A 27,293-nucleotide genomic window follows, 5' to 3' on the forward strand; every position below is an offset into this window, starting at 1 on the left:
TATTATCAGACCGCCAACACGGCTTCGTCAAGGGCAGATCCTGTTCAACCCAACTCCTGGCCTGCCTTGACATATGGTCTCGTACCCTGGACGAGAGAGGAAGTCTTGATGCCATTTATTTGGATTTCCAGAATGCATTTGATACTGTACCTCACAAAAGATTACTGAAGAAGCTCTATGGGTATGGTATCCGTGGAGACATACTCACCTGGATCTCAGACTTTCTCAAAAACAGGCGACAGAGAGTCTTTGTTAACGGGAAACCATCTGGATGGTGCCCCGTTCTCAGTGGAATTCCACAAGGTAGTGTCCTGGGTCCTGCACTGTTTGTCCTCTATATCAACGACCTACCCGATAATGTGAGCTCCATGGTCCAGATGTTTGCAGATGATACTAAAGTCTTCAAGGAAATTAAGTGTAAAGAGGATGCAGAAAAACTCCAGTCAGATCTCAGAGAAATGCAAAGATGGTCCGAGTGTTGGCAGCTCAAATTCAATGCAGCAAAGTGCAAAGTAATGCACTTAGGTTTTCTGAATCAAAAATATGAGTATAATATGGGTGATAATTCAAACACTATAAACCTCAGAATGAAAAGGACCTTGGTGTGAATGTTGACAATACCCTGACATTTAGTGACCATATCCGTCGGGCAAGTAACAAAGCGAATGGTATCCTAGCAATGATCCGCAGATCATACACTTATTTGGATTCTGACGTAGTACGTAGTTTATACATCTCTCTTGTACGACCACTGCTCGAGTATGGGAATGTCGCTTGGTCCCCCATGTACAAAAAGGATGCTGAGCTCATCGAGAAAATACAGAGAAGGGCAACGAAGCTGGTTCCAGAACTAAAGGACCTACCATATCAAGAACGACTGCAAAGTCTTAAAATCCCGAGTATGTATTATAGAAGGGCGAGGGGAGATATGATCGAAGTTTTCAAATATCTCCACAACATCTACAAAACATCATGCCCACTACAACGGGATCATAACACCAGGATTCGTGGACACTGCCTCAAGTTGAAGAAACAGTACTCAAGACTGGCTATCCGCCGCAACTTTTTCAGCCTGCGTGTGGTTGACTTGTGATCTGCCAGAAAGCATTGTCACATCCAAGATGGTTAACTGTCTCAAATCCCACCTCGACCATTACTGGTCAAACATCACCTTCACTTTGGACTATGTGACTGTTGCCAGCATCCATAGTAAATAAAGAATCAGTGATCTACTTATTTATTTATGAGCGACTAAAAGGCCTTAGGCCTATTACAGCCGCATCCTATTGATTGATTGAAAGGGTTGTGAAATATGTTTGGAAATCTACACAAGAAATACCCTCAAGTATGAAACTTAATTAGCACTTTTAAAGTCTCTTCTGCCGACGAATTGCCAAAGAAGTAGGCACAATTTCAAATTGAGTTTCTGGACAGTTTTCATTCACAAATGGAATGAAAACTAGCCAGAGGGCAGGTCAGTTAGCAAGAAACCAAGCTCTGAGTCAGTTCAAAGCCTTTGGTTGTAAAATTATGCAGAAAACGGTATTACTGTCCCTCCGTTCTCTTATTTGTGCTACTGTCTGTGTGAACTCCTGTCAGAGTGTGTGTGTAGCTGTGAGTGTTTGCACGCATATTTCCTGTTCTTGTCTGTAACACTAATCTGTGCTGTCAGAGGGCCGCTTGTATGCGACTCTCCGTCCACACAGCAGCTCTTACACCACCCTGCAGACATCACAACATCAAAGCTATTGTGCTGCTCCACTTTCTGGGGCCTCTGCGTTCAAGGCAGCGGTGCGCTAACAACAAAGAAGGATGTGCTGGAAATAGAAGTGCAGACTGACACATCACTAATGCTAATTTGTGTACACACTCACGGTGCAGATTCATATTGTTCATCTAGACTGCAATTTGGGGTAGTGACTGTTGGTAACCAAAGTATAGGAAGTAATGACAACTCTATAATAGGCTAGACACCAATGGATGTCAGCACTATATATTTGGTGATGCATTTGCAGCCTGTTTCTGAATGTTCTTTTCTTGTTTCTTTAAATTTGATTTGTTTCTACAGCATTTAAATTGAGTGCGAAGGTAGACTTCAGTTTAACCTTAACTTGAACAGTTTATTTCCCTCCGCTACCAGCCTCTTAAACAAGGCCCGGCCCCCCCCACTGCCACAACGTAGACTCTATATGTACACAATGTTCAAATACTGCTTACGGCACATATTCTTATTTTATATTCTAGAACTCATTGCATTCCATTTCGTTGTAAATTACTGCCTTATTTTATTGCTATTTAACTATATTTTATTACAGTGTCCTTAAAGATTGTTTGTTTTATATTAGATTTCTTGTTTTATATGGAGATTCTTTGTTTTATATTTTATGTATGCACCATGACATCAAGTTAAATTCCTCGTATGTGTGAACCTACCTGGCATTAAACCCGTTTCTGATTCTGATTCTGATGCATGCAGTCATGGCCTCATTATTCATAGTAGCAGTTTTATGAAGTTAAACAATGATTCAAAGACCAAACATGAAGACATAAGAAGAGAATGAATAATAACCCCCTACGGCGCCCACACATAAACTATAGGATAGAATTCTATTAAACCTATTATGGAAAAATCTCTGTCTGACTGTTCCAAATAGAGAAATATGCAAACAAACTGCATGACAATACTGTCCCCGATTGGAAACCTGCCAGTGGGCCACAGTGGTCGTCATCGGGAGATCAAAATGTCCCAAACTGATTTGATGGATTAGCTCATCCAGTGTTGCTGCTGAAGCCAAAACAAGAGCAAACCTCCTGATGACGTCGTCAAAGCAACACAGAGCTGTAGCCCACTTGCCATGAAATTACAGGGTATCAAGAAAATAATTACATCTTAATAAAAGCCGGGATGCATTGTAAAATGGCAAATACGTATACTGTGATTGACTCTGCTCAGTCATCAGTAAAAAGGACTGTTACATTGAGTTTAATTTAGCAGTTCAAACAGAGAGAGACATCCCTGCCCTTCTTCTGGAATGAAACAGATTTCTGTGAGATCTGTGGTGACAATCCAACGTGTCAGACATGACATTTATAAACAAATATTGCATTGTCCTCTGGGTTTTGTCACTTTTCATATGCAAAACAACCCTAATATAATTATTACATCCTGTAGCAGATACCTCAAGATTAATATTGTAGGATTTAGGTCCAACGTTCCTGGCTAATATCGTCTAGTGGATACAAAATCGATTCATATTTTGGGGAAAATCTTGTCTGCTGTATTTATACTTTATTCCTTTAATACCGGTTCTTTCAGTGCTGCTGCTTGCTTTTAGTGGAGTCCCCTACAGAGTCCTTGTTTCAGATTTTGAATGCGCAGAGAATACATTTTCATATCAAAACGTTTTGATCAATTCACAAAGTTTCAGGAGAACAAGCTGCCTGAACATTTTTTGCAGAGCAAACATGGCTGACATCCAACACAGCAGGCTCCCGTTTCACAGAAAGTGCAACAGCAACAGCAGCAGCAACTGGGACAAACTCTTTTTGTCAGTGTTCGTGCATCTTCACTGAAGTACGGGTGACAGCAGATGAGTGTTGTTTGGGAGAATCAGACCCAAAGCGAAAATTAATGTCATTTAACCAAAGTGGCTCCTCATTATGCCACCGGCCCCTGTGGGTGGATTGCAGTGTCGGTTTAGCACGATTTATCCCATTTTCTATGAAAGCTGAGGTTTAGCTCATGCTCAGTCTCATTGCTTATGTAGCTTTGCCCTGGCATGCTTATACATGTTTAAGCTGTCAGCTGTTCTTCTCTCTGCTTTATGCAGCTTTGATGTTTCATGCAGATGAGGCTCACACATGCAGAAATACACGCACACACTTGTATGCCTCTACAAGAAGTTTCATTGTGCAATCTTTTTGGCAGATTTTCAGGCAGAAGATATCATTTTCCTCCTGTCTAAGAAAACAGAGCATTTTGTTAGGAGTTTCGACAAAAAGCAAAACAATTTGTGGTGACGATTGTTCTGCCAGCAAACTCTCGGGACTTGGCTGTTCTCTCTAAGCAGCTGGCTGCGGCACACAAATACACTTTTTATGATCTGTTCCCCTCCTCTTTTATTGCTACTGAACTGCAAATCCAAAATATCTTTACATCTTCAACATTTATTGTGAGAAAAGATAGTGAATCCGCAACAGTAATGGACAGAAATAAAGATTTCTAAACGATTTGGCTTATAAATGTAACAAATTAAATTCCTGTCTTGATGTTTGCCTGAAGGGACTGAAAATGTCCCAAAATGTAACTGGAGTGATGTTAATAAACTAAACTCAAACTCTAGAGTAGATTAATACATAGATTCAATCTATGTATTAATCTAGTGGATAAACTGTTCTGTTTTAATCCTAACCACAGCTACACATTCACCAAGTTGTGTGGCAAGCATGTGTTCACAAAGTAGTTTTTTATAATTTGCTCAAATGTCGCTAACGTTAGCTAATAGGCTAACCAGCTTGCTAGCTCACGGTTAGCTTGAAGCCTTTCCCCCCTTTCTCCTTCTCCACTACTCTAAAACTCTTTATTACATACAAAATAGTGTACAAATACCAAAATTAAATTAAAGTGTGCGTATATGATACAGAACAAGAAAGTCCACCATTATTAAACAACCCAGTCTCACGGCATTTCGTGTAATAGTCACAACATTTAATCTATTGATTCATGTTCACCAACACAATTTTCCCCTTTTTTTGGTGTCACACAGAACGATTTTAAAAGCAATGTATTTATATTGGTAGTATGTTTCGTGCCTGCACCACGTCTTTTTGTCCGGTTGGGTCTTGGAATACCGGAAGCTGTGTGGTTCATAAAAACATTTTCTTACTCAATATCAAGCCACGATTATTGTTTTTATTTTAAATTGTATAATGTTGGACTTTTTTTGCCGTCCATGAGGAAAATAAATGGGGCTCAGATTTTTTTAAATATTTTTTCCTTCTAATTTGTTATTCTTTTCTAAATAACACACTGTTATTTACTCAACAATAACACACAATTATCCTTGTTTTTATTTATTTGTTTAATTCTATAATATCGGGCTTTTTTGCCGTCCGTCAGGAGCTGAATTTCAAAATAAAATCACTGGAAACAGACGTAGAAGATACACACCCACTGAACTGATTACCCAAGGTCCTCAGCTCTGGTTGAAGCTCGGTGATTGGATGTTTTAGCCGCAATGCACGTTGGGATATGGTGTTAATGCGATATGAAATAACTATCAACAGAATTGCGTTGCCAGGCAACAGCTTGGGGTGGAAACAGTGGGTGTTTCTCAATGTCGAGGAGGCTTGCGTGGTAGCACATGTACCTCCGAGTGAGTTGCTTCAGAAGCGAGGCAAGAATACCTCCTAGCCTCGGAAAACGAAGAATGGAACAGGCTAGCAAGTGTGCGTCATATGTAGGGATGGGTATCGTTTGAAATTTATCGATTCCGATTTCGATTCCGGTTCTGCTTATCGATTCCGGTTCTTATCGATTCCCCGTTTCGATTCCAAAATTGTAAAATAAAGAGGTCAAACGTTTAGATAACAAAAATATATTTATTCTTAAAAGCTTTAACTGAAATTGTTACTAAAAAATATACATGCAATACAAATGTATTGCACAATAGCTGTGCTTTATTTTAACTGAGCTATGCCTGTGGCAAGCTATTAACAGGCATTACACTTTGCCTTTTCTTTTTCTTTTTTAGTGTAGTGGAGCCTCACTTCAGAGTGTTTACCGCGACCTATCTTTGGTGTTATGAAGTGACTGAGCTCGTGAAATGTCTACGGGAGGGCGGGGGGGCATCGCTGCGGGGCAACTGTGGACCTCTGTCGCCTGTCAGCGCAATTTATATGATGCCGTTTAAAAAAATGAAGGGCGGTGCCGGCCGTCAGCGTACCGAGCCGGCCGTCAACGGCCCGCTGACGACCGGCCGTTCTGTGATTCTCCAGGTCCGCCCTGTATTCCACCGGGTCACCGCAGCACCGCGGTGCAGACGGACCCGCTGGAATACAGGGTCTACCGCGTTTAGGAACCGTTAAGCAGAACCGAAATGGTGTATTTTGTATGGGTACCCGGTACCCGGCATTTTCTTATCGGTTCTCATCTGGAACCGAGTTTCGGTTCCCAACCCTAGTCATATGAGAGGCCTGCCTTATATTTTCCGCCATAGATTTGGGAAATTGGTCCGTGCGCAAAGCATTGTGGGGATTTTAAGACCGCGGAGTCTACACATGTGCAGCCACGAAATGTCCCGCAACGAAATACGTCGACCTCGGTAGAATTCCAAGCATCTTGGACATTGGAATAGTCCTTCGGCGGCACTCAATGACGTAGTATCCTTGAAATAGTGGCTCTGGAACAGCTTTCCTCGACATCGAGAAACACCCAGTATTTCCGGTCTCGAAGTTTGCATAGTAATCTGCAGTACTCATCAACTAAAACCATCAGTTTATCCTTGTTAATTACACAACATTAATTGGTTTAAATTGTGTACAATACTTTTGTGTTTTCCCCCTTCGAGAAACAAATAGTTTTTTCTGAGTTTATGGCCGAAGACACTACCCTACCCATAATCCTCAGCTATCGTTTGGGACTACAGTCCCTTTGCTTGACAAACCCTGTGATTAATCTTCAAGCTCTGTGATTGGATGTTGGAGTGGCAGTGTGCCAAGGTTACGCCAAGCGTCAAACAGCTCTATGAAATGGAATGAAACCACGGCAGACTATCCAAAAACTTTTAAAATCGTTGACAATCGTGTGACGGAAAAAAGGGGAAAATCATGTTGGTGAACACGAATCAATAGATTAAATGTTGTGACTGTAACACGAAATGCCGTGAGACAGGGTTGTATTAAAATTATGCTTTATTAGGCTTACATCCTCGGGGGCAACTAAATGTGATTTGTTGTAGGCTAGACTTAACATAGATTTTCTATCATTATGGTTGAGGAAGAGCAGAAAATCAGTTCTTTATAAAAAAACTGAGATGTCTTTAAGAATATAACGTATTTCTGATTGAAAGGTTGTTTATGTGATGAAATATTAAAACCGTAGCAATACATATTCAGTGTAAAAAAACGAAGAGGCCCTACGCCGTCCAGCCTGCCTACAGTATATTTGATACTTATACATAAAAAGTACAAAAATAACCCATCTGTTTCCAATAAATTCTTTAAGCAAATTCATATGACTCTTTATATTTACTAAAAATAATTGCATTTTTTCCTGTAGGAGGGAATTAAAGCAATAAGGACAGCGTTACATTTAGTGTGTGTGTGAGCGTGTGCGTGCCTCTGTCCCATGGTATAAATAAATAACTGAATGTTTATAGGTGGAAGAATGTTTATGCATAAATCTGTGAAAAATGGTCTAGAAGACAGTAAACTGTGAGGCTGGTTTGCAGGCCAGTTACATAAGCAGCTTGCTTGTTTGCGTATTTGAGGTTTTGGTGGTGGAGGGTGGGAGCTGGAAAAAAGTGAAACAGGGAGAGTAAAAAAAGACGGAAGACTTAGAAGAAAGACAAATGTTCCTGAGCTGACAGCAACATTTAAACAGTCTGCCGGCTCTCATACAAACAGTTATAAAACAAAGCAAATTGCTCATGTTGCAAAGTCTAAAAATAACTGGCCTTGGCTGAATTATGGGACTACTTTTATAGAAATCATGCTCACTCCCTGTGTGCTTGTGTAAATATTATAGTAAAGGTAGACATACTTGTGTCCTGACTGAGAAGATGGTCATCAGTCTTCCACGGTCGCTATAAAGCAAGGGCTCATGGGTAAACTGCAGTGTGACTCACTAATATTATGCAGCACATTAGTATCAAAATAGATCAGTGGTTTTAAGCTACATCTTTGGAGTTTTGAATCATCTCTTTTTGGCCCAATTTTTATTGTGAAAGCTTATCTAGCAAGCTGTGCCCAGTTAGCGACCAATGACAGTTACAGTGAGATTCATTTTTTTAACATATTATGGCCTGAAAGCAGCTACTATTACATTTCCATCAGCCTCAGTTGTAGTTAGTGTTGGGTTCAAAAGGTGTGTGGTTTTAGTCCATGTCAATCCTGTGAACAAATGTACTTACAGGGACTTGAAACTACAGTGGTATTATACCTCCTGACCAGTTTACTTAAACGCCTGACAGTAAAGCTCTGACGCTAATTCACATAATCCTTTAATGCTGTTTTTTTAAAACGTTTTTACAAAATTACTAAACCTGGTGAATTAAGTGCTATTAAACAACTGTTACTGAAATCTCTGAGCATCAAAAAGCTATTTCTGTCCTTGTATAAACCCAAAACAGAGTGGGTACCCACCATCAGTCTTCTAGACCTAAGACAAACTTCTGTAGTTGCTTTGTACATGATACAGTATTCATTTATTGGTTATTTTTTAATGTTGCACACCACTATGTGATGTGAAATCTATAACAAAAGTTATTCAAAAGCATGCTAATGGCAGGGTGTGTGTATGTGTGTGTGTGTGTGTGTCCTCAGTATTTGAATGCAGAGCCTGGAGACCCTGCAGAGCAGACGCCCAACGCTCACTCACAGGACGCCACGTGCACACACAAACACACACATAAACACACACACCACGCAAGAGCACGCTAATCTGTTGGCATGACAACTGGAGTGGAATATTCGCTTGGCCTAGAAAATATGGCTGTGAAGAAAAGATGAATGAGCTGTGAGATATGAATAAAAAAACAGCAATATGAGCCTTCAGACGGCCTGCTCTTTAATTACAGAGAACACTTTCTTTGCAACAACTCTACACAATGTCCTGTCTAATCCTTTCATCATCAAATATATGTCTTTGCAGCTGTGTATTAGCACGGGTGTATGCATCCATATGAGTGTGTATGTAATACTATGGAATATTGGATGAGCACCATCACCTCGAAGGCAGACACAACAGACTGCAGACCTAAAGCATATTGATAATTGCTGTGTCTACTGTACATTTTGCCTCGCTTTGGGGGTTTTGTTGTCCTCTTTTCAAACGACTAATAAAGTCTTGAAGGGCTCTGAAAGTTCACAGAGGTCAGCTGGGATGGTCAAAGGGAATAAAGTTACGTGGTGTCACAAAACAGGTCTGAATTTATGTTTGAATTCCAGTTGAAAGCTTCGTAGAGAGTGCAAGGACGAGGTTTCTTTTACTGCTGCTCCGCATGATCGCATAAAGCATTTAAGAGTTTCCTCAACCCCGAGCGCTGAGACTCAGAAAAAGCTGCACAGCAGCGGGAAATCTTGTTGGGGGAGGGCAACATCGAAAGGTTTAATGTGAGGTCAGGTACTTTACGCTTTTGAGTTTGACCAATAAACAAGTAATACTGTGTGCGTTGGATAAGATGATCTTGCTTTAAGGTTAACATTGAGTTTAAGTGGTTTATTCGTGGACTGAAGGAGGATGTTTTAATGTCTGACTGTGGCTTTGAAACCACATGTACAAGCTCCAAAACTCGTAAAAGGTGTTGTCACATCAGCAGAAAGGCTAGTATAAAATCTCTAATGGAGTTGGCAAGCTCACCTTGGATGCTCTCAACTGTTGCCATCACATTATTTCGTTCCATCCTAACTTATTACTGAGAGATGCAAAATGCCTGCGGCAGAACAACTGAAATTAAAGAAAGAACTGTCTGACCTCACTGGGTTTTAATCAGATGCAGAAGAGAGTGGAAAATAACTGAGAGACAGACGACAGAGGATTTAGACTTTGGATGGTCCTTTATGTCTCTGCAAAAAAGGGCCAAATCCTCTGACATAACAAACGCATCAGCAGAGACAACACATGGTCAATAGATCCCTGATGAGTTGACTGCAGTCCTAAACAAACAGTTTAATCTGCTGCGAACTCTACACACAGCAGGGTTTCACAAGGTGCATGCAATAGACCTCCTTAAAGGAATAATTTCACATTTCAGTTGTTGTCAAGCCCAGTGGCGTCGCCTGGCCAGCCCCGAATGTTTTTTCTGTAGCCCCGGACAATTCTCCCTCAATAATATAATACATTAACCGTGCTTTACCTGAACCTCATCATGAGAGGACGGTAGACTTGTAATTTCCCGTGTTCAGTGAATGCAACAGAGGCAAGACACCAGACCAACCAGAGAGTTGAATGGAAATAAACATCTGTCTTATTGTCTGACAGGTACCTATCCTGTGAGCTGTGAAAATGTTTAAACTGTCAGTCGGAAAAAAAATCTTAAAAAATACGACAATTCTCAAGTGGTGGCTCACACAACAACCCCAGAGCCACCACTTGAGCCAGGTAAACAAGGTATGTAAATGTCAGTAAACTTCCAAGTTATGTGAACATGTAAGCAAAGCATAAATTACAGCTACGTTGACGTTACTTTGAATCGCGGGGGTAAGCTAAACCATTAGCAAGTAGCTATAGCTAGCCAGATATATTAAATAAACACTTAGTCATACAATCTAAATGTAATGTTTTTTAGCGTTACCTGGAGATTTCAAAGAAAGCTCTCTGGAAAATGTTCGACATGAAGCTAGAAGCTACCTTACAGTAGTAGTACACAGTTGTTCCGGAGTCCTGTCAGTTAAAATGTTTCATAGTTAGCTTAGCGAAGCATCAACCTAGCACTGAAATATATGGATGTTATGTGACAGTATTTCTAAGAAAAAGTCAGCTGAAATGGTGGCATAGTTGCCACTGCTTTACGTGTCGACAGCATGTTTGAACGTATTTGCAGCAGTAAATGTGGCTGTTTGGCCACTGACGTTGCCATAACAACACCTGGATTTAAATGTGCAACCTCTTTTTGTGACAGATTTTTGCATGAAATTATAATTCTTCTGAATGATATTCCTATTGACAGCTAATTTCTATGTGAACATTATGAGATGGACAGCCAGAGAGAATACAGGAAAAACAGTTATGAAATACTATATGACAGTAAAACAAGAATACAGTTTAGAAGGGGAGTGATTTGTAAAATATAAGAAAAAGTCAATCTGTTTACAGTTCTGTTTCATATGGGTGTTGAGAGATGTATCCATAGATCTCTTCATTTTGCTCTCAAAGTGCACCAGATTGATGCTTTTAACTTCAATATTTAAAAAAAAATCTTCCCGGGGGAGCAAGCCCCCGGACCCCCCTAGAGCAGGTGAGGACCCCCCTAGAGGAGGTGAAGTCCGCTCCCCACTTGTAAAAAATAGCACTTTACCCCTGCTTACATCTATATGCCCTGAGCTGATTATTGAGCCTTCATTGTAAGGGTGTACTACGTGCGTGTGGGGAGTGTTGCAGTAGAAAATTCCACTGTAGCGCCGCGGCCACTGTGGGCTAAGCCCCGAATGTTTCCAGGTCCAGGCGACGCCCCTGGTCAAGCCATTGGATGGTCATACCAATGGTTGGAAGCCTCATAGCTATGGTTAAAATGAGCCTGCTAAACCTATGAATAGGTTTAGACTAGGGATGGGAATTTGAAAGCAAATGTATATTCGAATATTCGACCCCCCAAAAAACGGTTAACCGGTTAACCGAAATGTACACTGAACAAAAATATAAATGCAACACTTTTGTTTTTGCTCCCATTTTTCATGAGATGAACTCAAAGATCTAAAACATTTTCTATATACACAAAATAACCATTTCTCTCAAATATTGTTCACAAATCTGAAAAAATCGGTGATAGTTAGCACTTCTCCTTTGCCGAGATAATCCATCCCACCTCACAGGTGTGGCATATCAAGATGCTGATTAGACAGCATGATTATTGCACAGGTGTGCAAAGGTAAAACAGATCCCCTACCCGCACCTTACATGTTAGTTGGGTTAAGGCAGCTCACTGTCTCATGGCGCTAGTTTCATATTTTACAGCAACATTCAGGAGTGGTATCGATCTTGTCGTCTTTATTTTCAAACCATTTCATTTGTGTTTTATGTGTGGCATTAAAGGCTTCAGGTCCAGCAAGGAGCCAGACATTCCTGTGTAGTCTTTTGTTCCTGGGAATCTTGATCTCAGCTTAATGAGCATTTGCAAGAATGTTTAATAGAGTCTAGCGCCTCAGGTGTCCTCGTCTACTTCCAGCTGCAGCAATGTGTACATACACTAGGAACCTTGTTGACTGAATGTGTGTAGGAAGGTCAATCATTCTCCCACTCAACCCAGGCTTGAGCGGACAATTAAATGGTCGGGCAAAGGCGCTTGGACCCCATGCTGAGAGCGAAAACGAGAAAGAGGGAAAAATACACGGGTTGGAAAGACAAGTTGAAGAGTGAAGAATATGAAGGGAGAAAGACGAATTAAGACGGAGGCGGGAAGATAAGTCGAGGAGGCAGAGATATTCAGAAGATAGGGAGCATAGCAGAGAGGCGGGGGTGGCTTTTTAAAAATGCATGCGTCTCCATTTGGCAGAGGGGGAAAAGATCCCAGCAGAGAGAAAGCAGTAGGTGAGAGCATAGCTGGAGCATTACCACTCAAACTGTCTAAAAGACACACGTTCTTATCCGTGGAAGAAAATACAGATGAAGGTGAGAGTGAAGAGAAGGAGTTGAGATGCCCTGAGGCTTTACTCTCTCTGCCCCATGATGCCATTTAAATGCTGTGACTTACTGTGAAGCCTCACACACAAACACACAAGGATGGCACAAACACATCCTCACAAAGCGCAGGCATGTTTTCATGTATATAATTTTACAGTTGAGCGTTTGCTGAAGGCCATTGTGTTAAGTGCTCTCAATTGCAGACTATACGGTAGGACTTGGTCTGCATACCACACACTCACAGGCAGCTCGCCTTCTTATGAAACACACACAGTGTCATGGCGGACATGTGGTTCCTCTTTGTGCCACAAATCATCAGTCAGTGGATTCAGTGACCCACAATATTTCACAAATTTCCAACAGGGCTTTCTTATGTTTGACATGTGCGGTGGACTCCGTCTCTAATCTGCCAGGCAAGAGGAATAATACGCACTGAGGGAATATAATACAGACATTTCGTCTCCTTTGGGAATCCTCAAAAAACAGAAAGCCCTTCATCATCCTTTCAACAATAATGTACATTGCAGCAGCTCTTGGATAAAAGTACAAAGTATTCTGAGGTGAAGAAAAGAGAGTGAGCTTTTTAGCTAGTACCGAAAATCCAATTTTACAGGCAGGGTAGAGAGAATTGAAATACATGTTGATTTTAAGAAGACATTAAGCACGGGCCATGTTGATGTAAGTTATCGTAGAGTGACCAGTACAATTATTGCTGTTGTTGGATGCCCTTTGAGAAATCATGCCTCTGGCTGACAGAAGACTTCTAAACTCAAAAACTGTAGGTCATTTAGTAATGTGTTATTCATAAATACTTTCCAAAGCCACTATAAATAGCTGTTACACAAATTATTCATCATGATTGTTCTGATATGCAACCGTTATAGTTAGGGTAAAAAGAAAATGAATGGATAAGAAAAAGGGCAACTTGGTCAAGGTCAAGGGAATAGCATAGTTAACTGAGAGCGACTGGCAAGCTATCACGCTACTTCTACCTTTTGCTTCTAGGACATGAACGTCATAATTCACATGGCCACACATAGCCCATGTCAGAAGAGTAAAATGACATGGTTCAGTTTAAATATTTCATCATACGACCAATGCGGTTTTTCTGTCTCCTGAGGACAGTGAACAGAAAGAATCTTTGGCTTTTGCCTCCTGGTGTGCTGATAGCTTTTTAATCATGTTTTTGCAGTTAAAAGTATCCAAAATCATGCTAGTTCAATGATGTATTATTATTGTAACTGAAGTTCCACCATGAGAAGGGAATTGTATATAACCGTGTGGTGAATATCATACCTCAATGGAGGAATGGCTAAAGGTAACAGCTAGCTTAAGAGAAGTAGCATTGCTAGCAGCATTTTTTTTTTATCAGCAGGGCTTGAAATAAAAAATAAACATTCGGAGAGGTGCTGCTTTTTTCATTTCTTTTGATAGGATAGAACATTTTATCAGTTTTTGTATTTGTCTTCACAAATGAAACATTATGCTAACAAATCACTTTGCTCACTGGCAAGTAGCTAACATAAGGGGGGTTCCATCAAACTGAGATTTTGAAATACCCTATTAACCTTTTTAAATACACATCACTGCAAGGGATCTTCAGAATCATTTTAACAAAGATAATAAAACACACCACATGAGCGAGAATCTTAGGTTTCTGCTTCAATGTTTGAAGAGGCATTGAAGCAGAAGATCTGCCTCTCCGCATTTCTGTGCATACATGTAGCATACTTGTCGGTATACGCCCATGGATTGGCCATCACTGGTTGTCATGGTTATCTTGCCATACTTTGCCTACAACAGTCACTATGGCGCCCAGGCTGAAGACATTATCCCAACATACCTTACAAAGGTTTTTCCAAGGTGTGTGCAACAACAAAAACCCACCAGAAACCATCATCAAATGTTTCTTTTTCTCCACACGCCTCCTTTCTCTTTCACCTCCATCCGTCTCACTGTTTCCCTCTCACATTTACAATCCAACCTCTCTTCCTTTTGCTTAGCATTGCTATTCTCACCATCCCCCCATCTCTCTCCTGGTCTCTCATTTCTCTCTTCTCTCTCTCTCTCTCTCTCTCTCGATTTCTATTTCGAATCTCTCTCCTTCTTCTTCCATCTTACTCAGATCTAATGAGCTCACCTTGGTCATAATATGTAGATGATGTCGTGCAGTAGTGTCTATTTACAGTTTACAGTGTGCTCAACACACTCCAACCGCCAGGGGAAATATTACTAGTTATTAATCTGCTCTGAAATAGATACAGCAGTCTATTTATTTAAACGTATTTCGAGTAATATCTCTCCCTACCTCTCTATGTGCGTATTCATTGTATACAATCTGATTTATGAAACATTAATATTAAGAGATTGGTTTTGTAATAACACATCACACTTTAAACCTCTTTAATCCCTGCAAATGCACACAGTGTGTGTGTGCTTCCCTTACTCTTACAGTGAAGAAGAAGAGAGGTGTGTGTGGCACAGCCAGAAATGTGCCAGACTGTTTTGTTTTATAAGATTGCGGTTCACACAGCCACATCAAACACTGATATTTGCTGACATTTCCTGAAGTTTGCTGACGTGGACATTACACAAAAGGTCACTGAACTGTGATTACAGTAGATGGAACGTGTTCAATTGTTTATTAGGCTATTGAGTAACCCTTCTGGCAAGACAAATGTAATAACCTGCTAACTCACACCAGGTAAGGTAGCCAAATATATCCCCAGGATAACTCTAATAAAGCAGTTTAAGACAAAAAGAAAACCGGATACAGCCCCACTGTCTTTCCCTCTCTTTCTCCCGGTGATGTCACCCAGAAGTTAACGCCCTCAGACTCCTGTGGAGCCACCGGGGAGCGTCCAGGCCTCAACACTGACACAATGGAGCTCTATAAAGCAGCTCCAGCCTGGAGCACCTGCCAACATAAAAGCTGCTTAGTGGGGCAAAACTCTGGCTGAGTCCCTTAAAGCTGCACTAATCAGAGCTGTTAGGGGAAGCATCGCAACCGTATCGCACACACCATTACAAGAACATGCCAAACCATGAACACAAGAGATGAATGGATAGACGGTGATGTTTACTAGGACAGATGGCTACATTTAAGCTGAAGCAATTGTGCATGTGTGCTTCATTGGAGTGAATACAAATATTTTCTTATGTGGATGTCACACAGCATCAGGTGGGACTTCTTGCATGCCTGAATGCAACAGCGCCATCCGGCACAATAACATCTGAACAAGACAAAGAGCCGGGAAGCTGTTGCATGTCTGAGCATGCGTCTTTGAGCTCTGACACCATGACGGCAGCGGGGGTCTGTGGATGCAACAAGCCACCCTGAGCACTTTCCGCGCTGATTGGAGAGGAAGAGTAGCAGGAAAAGGAAGAGAGAGTGTAAACACGAGGAGAACAAAAGAGCCACAGAGGCGGGCAACAAGAGACTACAGCAACCAAATGGGCCAGGCAAATATAACACTGTCCCCCTGTCCGTCCAAACTTGGCAAGTTCCTCCATAGGCTATCAATGCCCTCTGCATCTCCCAGGAGTCTGCCACTTTTCTGCACAGCTAGTTAACACATTAGCATGCAGCCCCATCCCCCTGCAAGGGCAACCAGCGGCTCACAGCAGCACTCATCGTACACAGAAACGCTTCATATGCTGCAGCAGCTGGGGATCTGTAGGGAAAGACAGTCATGGTGGTACATTTTGGGTGTATCTGACACATCTGACAAAAGCAAATGGAAACACCAGGTCATTCCATCATTTAGGATAAGTACTATCTACTGATGGGTCCATTGTAAACACCTTTCCCTCCCCTTGGAAACCTACCTGACTTTGAACTCAGTGAGCTGAGGCATCTGAGGCGGCTGAGGCGGCTGAGGCATCTGAGGCGGCTGAGCCCCCGGTTCCACACAGTAGATCTGGGGGAAGTAAAACCGCTGCGACTGAAGGTTGATGTCCATGGTGTCAACACAAAGCCGACACTTAGGTCAGTTGGTCCGCGACAACAAACGTAGGGGAATACACGTCCGTATTTGTTGCTTTTTTCTTTGTTTGTCCTGAATTTCTTTCGCTGACACTTTCACTAAAGGTCGGAGTTCAGCCACAGCATCCCCAAAACCCTTCTCCCTGAGTGGATCACAGAGTGCTACCTCCAGGACGGCATCCCTCTCATATTAGTTCCTCCGCGTACAGCACATTCAATCACCTGGCATTAAGCAGACACACTAACCTACTACCACTCAGCAGCTGGGAGCACGAAAACAAAGATGACTTCCAGAAAAATAAAATGCTGCCTCATGTAAAGACACCAATAAAAATCCCAGTTTGTGGTCATGAATTCATCCTTTGGCAGGTAGAGAAGCACAATTAGGAAGAAATGAAGGAGACTGTTGATCTGTAGAGGCAAGAGAGGCTTAAAAAAATGTGAAAGTAAGCCCTCAGCCACACAGAGAGGAGACTGAATGGGAGATGAGAGTCCTTTGGTTTTTACGCTTCAGAGACAGAGGTAAGGGGGGGGAAAGGAGAGATGGAGATAGAGAGAGATTCCCGGTGCTGTGAGGCGTTGCCCTCACACTGCCTCTCCTCTCTGTGTTTCATTGGATTACCTCCTCCCTCTCTAGCCCCCCCCCCCCCCCTTCTTCCTCCTCCTCCTCCCTCCATCCCTCCCCTCCCAGCTGTGACAAGAACGATGGGTCGCCAGCCCCGCAGGCTGCTGGTCCTGCCCCTCCCTCTCCCCCTTCTCCTCCAACGACCCCCCTTCCTCTCAGCTCTCCTCTCTCAGCTGGCTGATTGGCCAAGGGGGGGTCGGGGGAGAGGAAAGGAGGAGGAGGAGCAACAGATTTTAATTCATCTGATGGCTCCCGTATTTTCTCGCATATGATTTGAGGCGGCATTCCAGGCTTGGGTGGAGCTCTAGATGCGATGCAACCACACACACACACACACACACACACACACACACACACACACACACACACACACACACACACACACACACACACACACACACACACACACACACACCACACACAACACACACACACACACACACACACACACACACACACACACACACACACACCACACACACACACACACACACACACACACAACACACACACACCACACACACACACACACACACACACACACACACACACACACACACACACACACACACACACACACACACACACACACACACACACACACAACACACAGATCTGACAGCTTTTACTGGATATTCATTAACAGAAGGGGTGACGTGTGTAGAAAAAGCTAGTTCCTTTGTTGGAACTTGTAGGTCAATTGGCTGCATACAATTCATGTAAACTTCACACAATTAGAATAATATAAGGGTCATTAGCAGATACATAAATGGAAACGCAACCAAATGTGAGTGCGGTGCCAAAATGTCCCCTGTAATACTCCCTTGCTCTGTATATCCAGATGCATTTAGATATACATTATCTATATATTATAAGTAAGTGGTGTGTGGCCACAACACTAATCTTCTGGGATAGGGACCACATCACAGCTGCCGACCAATAACCAATACATCCCTCCCATATTTACTGTACATCCTCCCTGACATCCCAGAAAAATGTCCCACCCGTTGGCTCTTTATAGTGCAGCTCTGCCACATCACCCACATCTGTCCTGCTGTGTTTTGCCAGCAGGCAATTCCATTGATTGGACTGGCTACAGAACTGTTGGATGACATGGTTTGCTCTGTATTCGTTGTGGTAAGCAGTGTCAAACATTGCAATTTGACAGCAATTCAGTGTTCTCTCCTTGCCTACTGAAAATGTTGTTTGGCCACAATGATTTGTGACAATAAAATGTCATCCTTGCCGTTTTTATTTCCGTATGATATTTTATTAGTTCACATTTTTGCGAAACCCTGGAAAAAACACATTTGCTTCTAGCTAAATATGACTTGCAATGAGTTGCATCATGTAGCTACTCACACAGATAAGGCATCATTAAGCAGTTTAAGCACAGATTTAAAGGGGTGGTCCAACAAATTCGAACTGCACTTCCACAAAGTTAAACGACTATCAAGAGACAGTATGAAGAAAAAGTAGTACAGGCCGCTCTTAAACACTGGATTCTACATTTCTCATAAATTAACCTTATTTCACCAATAAATGAAATACAATGTGTAATATAGACTTCCTGTGCAAATCAAGCAGAAAACTTCTGAAGGATGCAAGAGAGTTCCTAGCCTCAAGTGGTTTTCCGGATGTCAATCTCCATAGACTCCAATATGAAATTGCCCAACTTTACAGCAGAAAGAAACATGTTTAAATCATGAAACATAGAAATGCTGCATCACTTCACGAGTAACCGCTTCCGAGGGCACATTATTGGGCTGTTTTTGTGTCGTCTTATTATAAGCCGTTTGGGCTCGAGCCCTAAAGTTTTACTTTTTAAAACCAGCATAAACAACTGATTTATTTCCTGAAAAGAGTGCATGTAACAGTCATTGCCTGTCTCGTACAGCCTACCAACTACCATTACTGGGATATCTTTAAACCAAGACGGATTGCATCGTATTTTAAATCCACCCAATGGGTATGGAGTATATTGTGGAATTTCAGCTTGTTTTATACGCCACATAAACTTACACATTGCCCAGCATTTATCTACAAAGATTGTACAAACAAGAGTTAGGTCAATGAATGAAATCATGTACAAATTGAAATGTCATGTGCATCCTGCCCTTACTATCTCTCACTGGCCGATGACGCTGACTTTGAAACACAACCACAAATCATGAATGTCTCTCTATAAATACACAGTAAAAGACTACTACTAGAATACTACTTGGGTCATTCATCCTTCTTTATCTTTTTTCATCATAGTCCATTTGTCACAATAGGCTAGAGCCTTCACCACAGTGTGTTGTGTGAATGTGTGAGTCCTTGGTCTTTATCTGAGCGGTGAAAAAACAGTGCAAGACGACACAAAAACACTGAACAGTCACAGATGAGGAAGAGAGATGATTTAACAACAACGCATGAGGGAAGAGGGTTTTAATAAGAATAAATACGGGGAGGGGGGTGGACAGATGGACAGACAGGTAGAGGGAGTAAAATGCCTGGGTGGGATGGAGATAAACTGTGTATAGAGAGAGAGAGAGAGAGAGAGAGAGAGAGAGAGAGAGAGAGGCAAACAAGGGGAGAGCTGATGAGAGAAAATAAGGGAGGCAGAACAGGAAAGGGGAAAGGACGTCCAGCCTTACAGTATACACCCATCCCCCATCTCTCTCCCCCTGTGTGTGTGTGTGTGTGTGTGTGTGTGTGTGTGTGTGTGTGTGTGTGGACAGAGAGGTTAAAGATAGAGAGTGTCCCAGTGCTACTGTAGCAACACGACTATGCTATTAGCATTCAGCAGGAGGGATGGCCTTGCCTCCGTCACACAGCATGATTTTTGTGTGTGTGTGTGTGCGCACACGTAAGAATGTGATGGGGAGAAAATGGTTGTATCACAGAGTAAAGCTGAGGAGACATTTGAGAAATGTGTAGATGATGTGTGGCTACAATCGGACAGATACATTGGTATTTGTTTCAGTTCCCTTTACACTCATTGAATGTATGTGAGCCTGAATTTTCTCTGTTCCATTACTCTTGTATGGTTGACCTTTATCACATTTTTTAGAGAACTCTACTGGACATTTACTTACTTACGTACAAAAAAAGAAAAACTGTAACCTTTATCTTTTAGTCATGAAAGGACTTGTTATCTTTTGGTGCACTATACCATATGTATATATGAATAAGCAGTATGATCAGCTAATGTTATGCAGCTTTTTAAGCCATTCTTCAAAGAGGCCCTATTGTGCTTTTTGGGGTTTACCTTTCCTGTGTTGTATAGGTTTCTGTGCATGTAAATGGTCTACAAAGGCTAAAATCCCTCCAAATCTCATCCTTAAAACATGTTTTGACTACTTCACTGATTGACTTATTCCTTTATTTTACCCTTACAAAGCTGGATATTGAGAGACACACACTAACACTGCCAAATACAAAATAACTCTTGATTTAATTACCAATATTGTTAACCCTTGTATGGTGTTCGGGTCTGTGGGACCCGTTTTCATTATTTAGCTAAAGAAAAATGATATGATACATTATTTTCTCAAACTCACACTCAATGGCCTTGGCTCGTTTTCTGTGAAGAACATGTGTCAGCAGGCAAAAAAACAAGTCGCACTTTAATTCATTAATGTGATCTAACAAATGTAAAAGGGCAAATATTAACCAAATAATCTGTTTATATTGCTTGTAATTGGGATGAAGTAAACATCTGTTGAGTATTTTAATGTAAAATAGTTTGATTGTGTTGAATTGAAACCCCAAAAGGCAGTGGGTCCACCAGACCCACGAACACTGGCTGAATAACACAAATATGAACACCCTGCCCAAGAAACACTCGAGTATCAAATTGTCATCTTGGCTTCCTAAAATTGGGGGACAAAAGTGGGATAAAAGGGGCCACAAATCCTTCACACTACACCCAACGTACATGTGCGTTGAAGTGAGTTAAAGCTGAGTGCAGGCCCTCTGACCTATTTTCTATAGTTTCATTTCAAAACAAAGGAATGTGTCAATGTGCAAATACATGTAATACAGCTACAGTATCCAGTCACGAGCTCTGTATAATCCAATCTGACTCTGCATTCCCTTCATCCCCACAAACACCCACACAATCCACCTGTGTGCGGTCACGCTATATGCAAGTGAGGCTGTGAAAGAAAAGGGATTAAATGAGTGTGAGAGGTGTGTGACGAAGAGGAGGTTAAAGATCTCTGACGTTTCCTGCCTCCTCAGTTAACTCGCACTTGCTCATCCTCTCAGGCCTCTGGATTGAATTTCAGCTGGAAACAAATATACACACACACACACACACACACACACACACACACACAAACTGTCTGCCTCACATGAGCCGATCATTTTAAGTAGGCCTACGACACACACCGATGGGAGCTGGCAGAGGAGATACAAAAGGGGAGGGAGGGAGACAGAGCGGGGACAGGGGAGGACAGAGTGATTTCCCTCTCATTCACAAAGATTTGATTACCTCTCTGTCTCTTAAACACACACATCTGCGTAGATAAGCTTCAGCGCTCTGCCTTGTGACGCCTCAGCGTGCATATTTATGAGTCACAAACCACGATGCTGTCACCCAGAATGCACTGTGTTATTATACCGATTCCCAACAGAGACGAGACACGCGACCTCACACCTGACAGTGGATATATCATAGTGTGCAACATCCTTCTCCATTTTGGGTTGTGTTTGTCTAACTGCATTATGACAAACGTGTGTGTTATTACTCACAGGTAACGTGGCTGCAGCTGCAAGCTACAACTACAGTTATGTATCAATTATACATGTTCCCCATGCAAGCAGTGAAGATAAAAGCTGCTGAACTCTCAAGGCGATATCACTGTCACATATGTGTTTTTGTTTCTGCCCCATCAACAGAAAATGTTTCATAGAAATTGGTTTACAAAGCTGGCAGGAGCTAAATGAATGAACACTTGATGACAGCATTACCGTTTTTTTACAACTCTTATTAGAAAGACTCAGCCCATGTGTATTTATTACTCTTTTTTTCAATACTGTTTTCAGTGGTTGCATATTTCAAAAAAGTGCAAACAATACATTTGTTATTCATACCAGGACTTAAAAACGTGGATGACCTTACATTTTTTGATGTTAAACACGACCAAAAAAGTTATTGTACTTGGCCCGAAGAATCTACGAAACAAATTATCTAAAGATATACTAACTATGGATGGCATTAATTTGGCCTCCAGTGAGACTGTAAGGAATCTTGGTGTTATATTTGATCAGGATTTATCCTTTAACGCCCACATAAAATCAATTTCAAGGACCGCCTACTTCCATCTACGTAACATTGCAAAAATCAGGCATATCTTGCCTCAAAACGATGCAGAGAAACTAGTCCATGCATTTGTTACTTCAAGGCTGGATTATTGTAACTCCTTATTATCAGGGTGTACCAAGAAGTCAGTTAAGTCGCTTCAGCTGATTCAAAATGCTGCAGCTTGTGTACTAACCAGAGTTAGGAATAGGGACCACATTACTCCTGTTCTGGCTGCCTTACACTGGCTCCCTATAGAACACAGGATAGAATTTAAAATTATTCTTCTCGCCTACAAAGCCCTTAATGGGCAGGCGCCATCTTACCTTAAAGAACTCATTATACCCTACTGTCCTACTAGGGCATTGCGTTCCAAGAATGCAGGGTTGTTGGTTGTTCCTAGAGTCTCTAAAAGTACAATGGGAGCCAGAGCCTTTTCTTGTCAAGCTCCACATTTGTGGAATCAGCTTCCAGTTTGTGTTCGGGCGGCAGACACCCTATCCGTTTTTAAGAGTGCGCTTAAGACCTTCCTTTTTTATTTTAGCTTATAGTTAGGGCTGATTAGATTCAGCCCCTAGTTTTGCTGATATAAGCTTAGTTTGTCGGGGGGGGGACATCTTACTTCTTCCTTCTGTCTGTCTATACCCGTGTACTCTCATGTTCCGATTAACCCAGCTTCCCCAAATTTCTTTCTTTTTGGTGTCTATATATGCCGGGATCCGGAGACATGGATGATCCTGCGGTCCTGTGTCCTGGATCGCGAGCCCTGGATCTTGAGTCGTGGCTGTGGTCCTGGATCATAAGTCCTGGATGGATATCCTCGTGGATTCATCTTCCTATTATACACACACATGCATTTCCAAACATTTGGACTACCTATGTTGCAAATGTATTATCTTTTCAATTTACACACAGCATCTATTGCACGTCTGTCCGTCCTGGGAGAGGGATCCCTCCTCTGTTGCTCTCCCTGAGATTTCTCCCATTTTTCCCTTTAAACTGTGGGTTTTCTCCGGAAGTTTTTCCTTGTACGATGTGAGGGTCTAAGGACAGAGGGTGTCGTATTGTCATACTGATATTCTGTACACACTGTGAAGACCACTGAGACAAATGTAACATTTGTGATATTGGGCTATATAAATAAACATTGATTGATTGATTGATACCATGGGCAAATATGTGAAAATGTGTCACTTTTCCTGAAGTTTTGCCGATATGCCAATTATGAACGAAGGGCATCAGTGGCTAAAACAGTGAAGCCAAAGGGAAAGTGCTTTCAATCTGCTTTCTTTCAAAAGGCTAGCAGATGTGTAGAAGTCTATGAGAAATTGACCCTCCTTCTCACTTGATTTATTACCTAAGTAATAATATTCCTGATGGGTTTATGGCCTCAATTGCTAGTTTGAAGTCTTCATCAATACATCATGATGTTCATTATGTGAAATATTATTGTTTTTAGCTATCACAGCATTGTTTAGCTTTGGTTGTACTAAAAGACACTATAGAGCAGTGGTTCTCAACTGGTCAGGCCTCGGGACCCACTTTTTCCTTTGTCAATCAATCGCGACCCGAAATTTTGAACCACTCAAATCTATTCAAAGAAAAATCGTGCTGTAATATATACGCTTTTCAGCATACATTATTAAAGTGAAGTACAGTGCATATATCCTTTCACAGAACTGAAGAATGCTTTTAAAAAAGGTTTAATGAGATGATGGAATCAAAGCTGAACTGTATAACATAAAAAGACACACATGCTGAAAACCCAACCACAGAAGGGGGATTCTCCCCCAGGAGATTTTTTGAAATACTAACATATAAACTACGCATTCTGGTACACTCTGAGAAGAAAATAAATCAATCAATCAATGTTTATTTATATAGCCCAATATCACAAATGTTACATTTGTCTCAGTGGTCTTCACAGTGTGTACAGAATATCAGTATGACAATACGACACCCTCTGTCCTTAGACCCTCACATCGTACAAGGTCTTAGGACAGAATAAATAGCCTACATCTATTATTACCTGACATATTCATAATATTTTATGCCATTGTTTGTTGTTCACTTAGTTCTGACAACTGAACTTGCTGCTCGACACAGAGAGAAGAGCAAACAGGTGAAGATGAAGTTGTAGCGGAATTGTTGTGAGTACCCTTTTCAAGACGAAAATTCAGTGAAAAGACGGACATTATAATGCCGCGGAGGGGGGGGGGGCGGTGGGCGGCGGCGGCGGGGGGGTGTGTGTGTCTACAGAAGGTCCAGTTGTGATAGACACGGTTCGCCACTGGTAAAATGTGAAGATGGGAGCAGTTTGTCTAAAGTTTACTTCTCTCTGTTCTGAAGAAAGTTCCGGACAAATTTCACATGGGAGTCTATTGGGAGCTAGGTGGACCTTTTGTCACTCGGATCACTATTGGGCCAGAACGGTGGGTCCGTTTGATATGATGAAGTCAGTTGAGCAGGCCAGACTAATTATTTATGCTCCTGAAATCTTTTGAAATGATTTGAATAGAGTGTATATTTTGGCTCTGAGAGCAGTTTTTGAAGATTTTTTCTGAAGATTTTTAAGACCCTCTACACCAGTGGTTCCCAAACTTTTTCTGTCAGGCCCCCCCTTTGGAGAAAAAAAAAAAGTCGGGCCCCCCCAACACAAGTCAGGCTCAGTGGCGGTGCCAGAGATTTATTTTGGGGGTGCTGTGGGGTAGCTTGACGTTTCATACAGGGGCGGCGCTAGGGGGGAGCTAGGGGGTGCTGAAGCACCCCTCAGGATTGCCAGAAATATGTTTTTTTGTTGTTGTTGTTGTTGTTGTTTTTTAATTATCATTATTATTTTTATTAAATTAGAACAATTATTGATTACATCAATGCAAATGTGAAACAAACTAATTTTTTACCAAAAACATAAAGCCAACACACAGGTGATATGATTAGGCCAATGGTCAGCACCCATTAGATTTTTGACCTACCCATAGGCTAAATTACTTTGTGACACTTGAGTGACTTCCTGTTAGCTAGAGCGCCAAATTATTTGCTAACAGCAAAGTGAACAATTGACCGTTTTTTGTCTTTAAACGTCCACTTGTGGACACTCAATCAAAACCACCTGAAAGCGAGAGGGATTCTGCACATAATAGGCCTTGTGAGTACAAGTAGCTTACTTCTGGGTCTCTGTGTTTCATTCAAGCTCTGCTCTGTGTGTGTGTGTGGCACGAGCCATTTTGTGTGCGTGCGCGAGAGAGAGAGAGCTTGCGCACCGGTGGGTATCTACCGTAGATCGTTGTGGTTAGCATCTGGTGCTAGCTAGCCAAGCTAACGGATATAAGGAGCTTTTTCAACAACAAGGTGGAGAACTCTCTCCTGTCAGACTGAGAGTCTCAGATAACCTCAGCTCAGGTGAAGTAAAGGACTCTCAGTGTTTAGATAGTTAACTTTAGTCTAGTTATCTCAGTGGGTCTAAAACGGTTTGTTTTAAAAAAGGGGAGTGATTTGTAAAATATCCATAAAGAAATAGAAAATCTGTTTACAGTTCTGTTTCATATGGGTGTTGAGAGATGTATCCATAGATCTCTTCATTTTGCTCTCGAAGTGCACCAGATTGATGCTTTTAACTTCAATATTTAAAAACAAATCTTCGTGGGGGAGCATGCCCCCGGACCCCACTAGGAGGTGAGGTCCACTCCCCACTTGTAAAAATAGCACTTTACCCCTGCTTACACCTATGCCGTGAGCTGATTATCGAGCCTTCATTGTAACAGTCGCGGGTGCACTGTGTGTGCGTGTTGCAGTAGAAAATTCAACTGCACTGCGCTACAGTGGAATTTTCTACTGCAACAATCCCCACGCAAATACACAACGTACCCGCGACTGTTACAATGAAGGCTCGATAATCAGCTCACGGCATATAGGTGTAAGCAGGGGTAAAGTGCTACTTTTATAGGTGGTGTGTGGACGTTACATAGGGGGGTCCGGGGGCAAGCTCCCCCGGGAAGATTTATTTTTAAATATTTAAGTTAAAAGCATCAATCTGGTGCGCAAAATGAAGAGATCTATGGATACCTCTCTCAACACACATATGAAACAGAACTGTTAACAGATTTACTTTTTCTTTATGGATATTTTACAAATCACCCTTTTAAACTTTATTCACTGTCATATAGTATTTCATACCTGTTTTTCATTTATTCTCTTAATTTTGTATAGCTATAATGATCATATAAATGTGTGCCTCGGAAATAATTGTTTACATTAATCGTGACCAAAACGTTTGAGACCCACTGAGAGAGTCCTTTAGTTCACTGAGTCTCTCAGTCTGACAGGAGAGGACTCTCCTCCACTTTGTTGTTGAAAAAACTCCTTATATCCGTTAGCGTAGCTCGCTAGCACCAGAAGCTAACAACAACGATCTCCGGTACCGGAGCGCTCTCTCTCGCTCACGTACGCACACAAAATGGCTCCACACACACACACACACACACACACACACACACACACACACACACACACACACACACACCACACACACACACACACACACACACACACCACACACACACACACACACACACACACACACACACACACACACACACACACACACACACACACACACACACACACACTCACACACACACACACACACACACACACACACACACACACCACACACACACCACACACCACACACACAGACACACACACACACACACACACACACACACACACACACACACACACACACACACACACACACACACACACACACACACACACACACACACACACACACACACACACACACACACAACACACACCACACACACACACACAC

The 27,293-nt window shown here is 41.8% G+C and overlaps 1 protein-coding gene across 4 annotated transcripts in view; it reads right to left on the reverse strand.

The window, feature by feature from the left end:
- evlb (Enah/Vasp-like b) overlaps positions 1–27,293 on the reverse strand; it is a 57,001-nt gene that overhangs the window by 24,092 nt on the left and 5,616 nt on the right. Inside the window, exon 1 of one of the 4 annotated variants that reach the window (XM_034228451.1) lies at positions 16,388–17,110. The exons of 2 other annotated variants lie outside the window; for them this stretch is intronic. In XM_034228451.1, the coding sequence (XP_034084342.1) occupies positions 16,388–16,521 (134 nt within the window). In that variant the 5' untranslated portion in view covers positions 16,522–17,110. Of the gene's footprint in view, positions 1–16,387; positions 17,111–27,293 lie in introns of those variants that run through there. One more of the 4 variants, XM_034228450.1, reaches the window with a different exon arrangement.

The sequence above is a fragment of the Gymnodraco acuticeps genome, unplaced genomic scaffold (assembly GCF_902827175.1).
Source record: "Gymnodraco acuticeps unplaced genomic scaffold, fGymAcu1.1, whole genome shotgun sequence".
In the NCBI taxonomy this organism is placed as follows: domain Eukaryota; kingdom Metazoa; phylum Chordata; class Actinopteri; order Perciformes; family Bathydraconidae; genus Gymnodraco; species Gymnodraco acuticeps.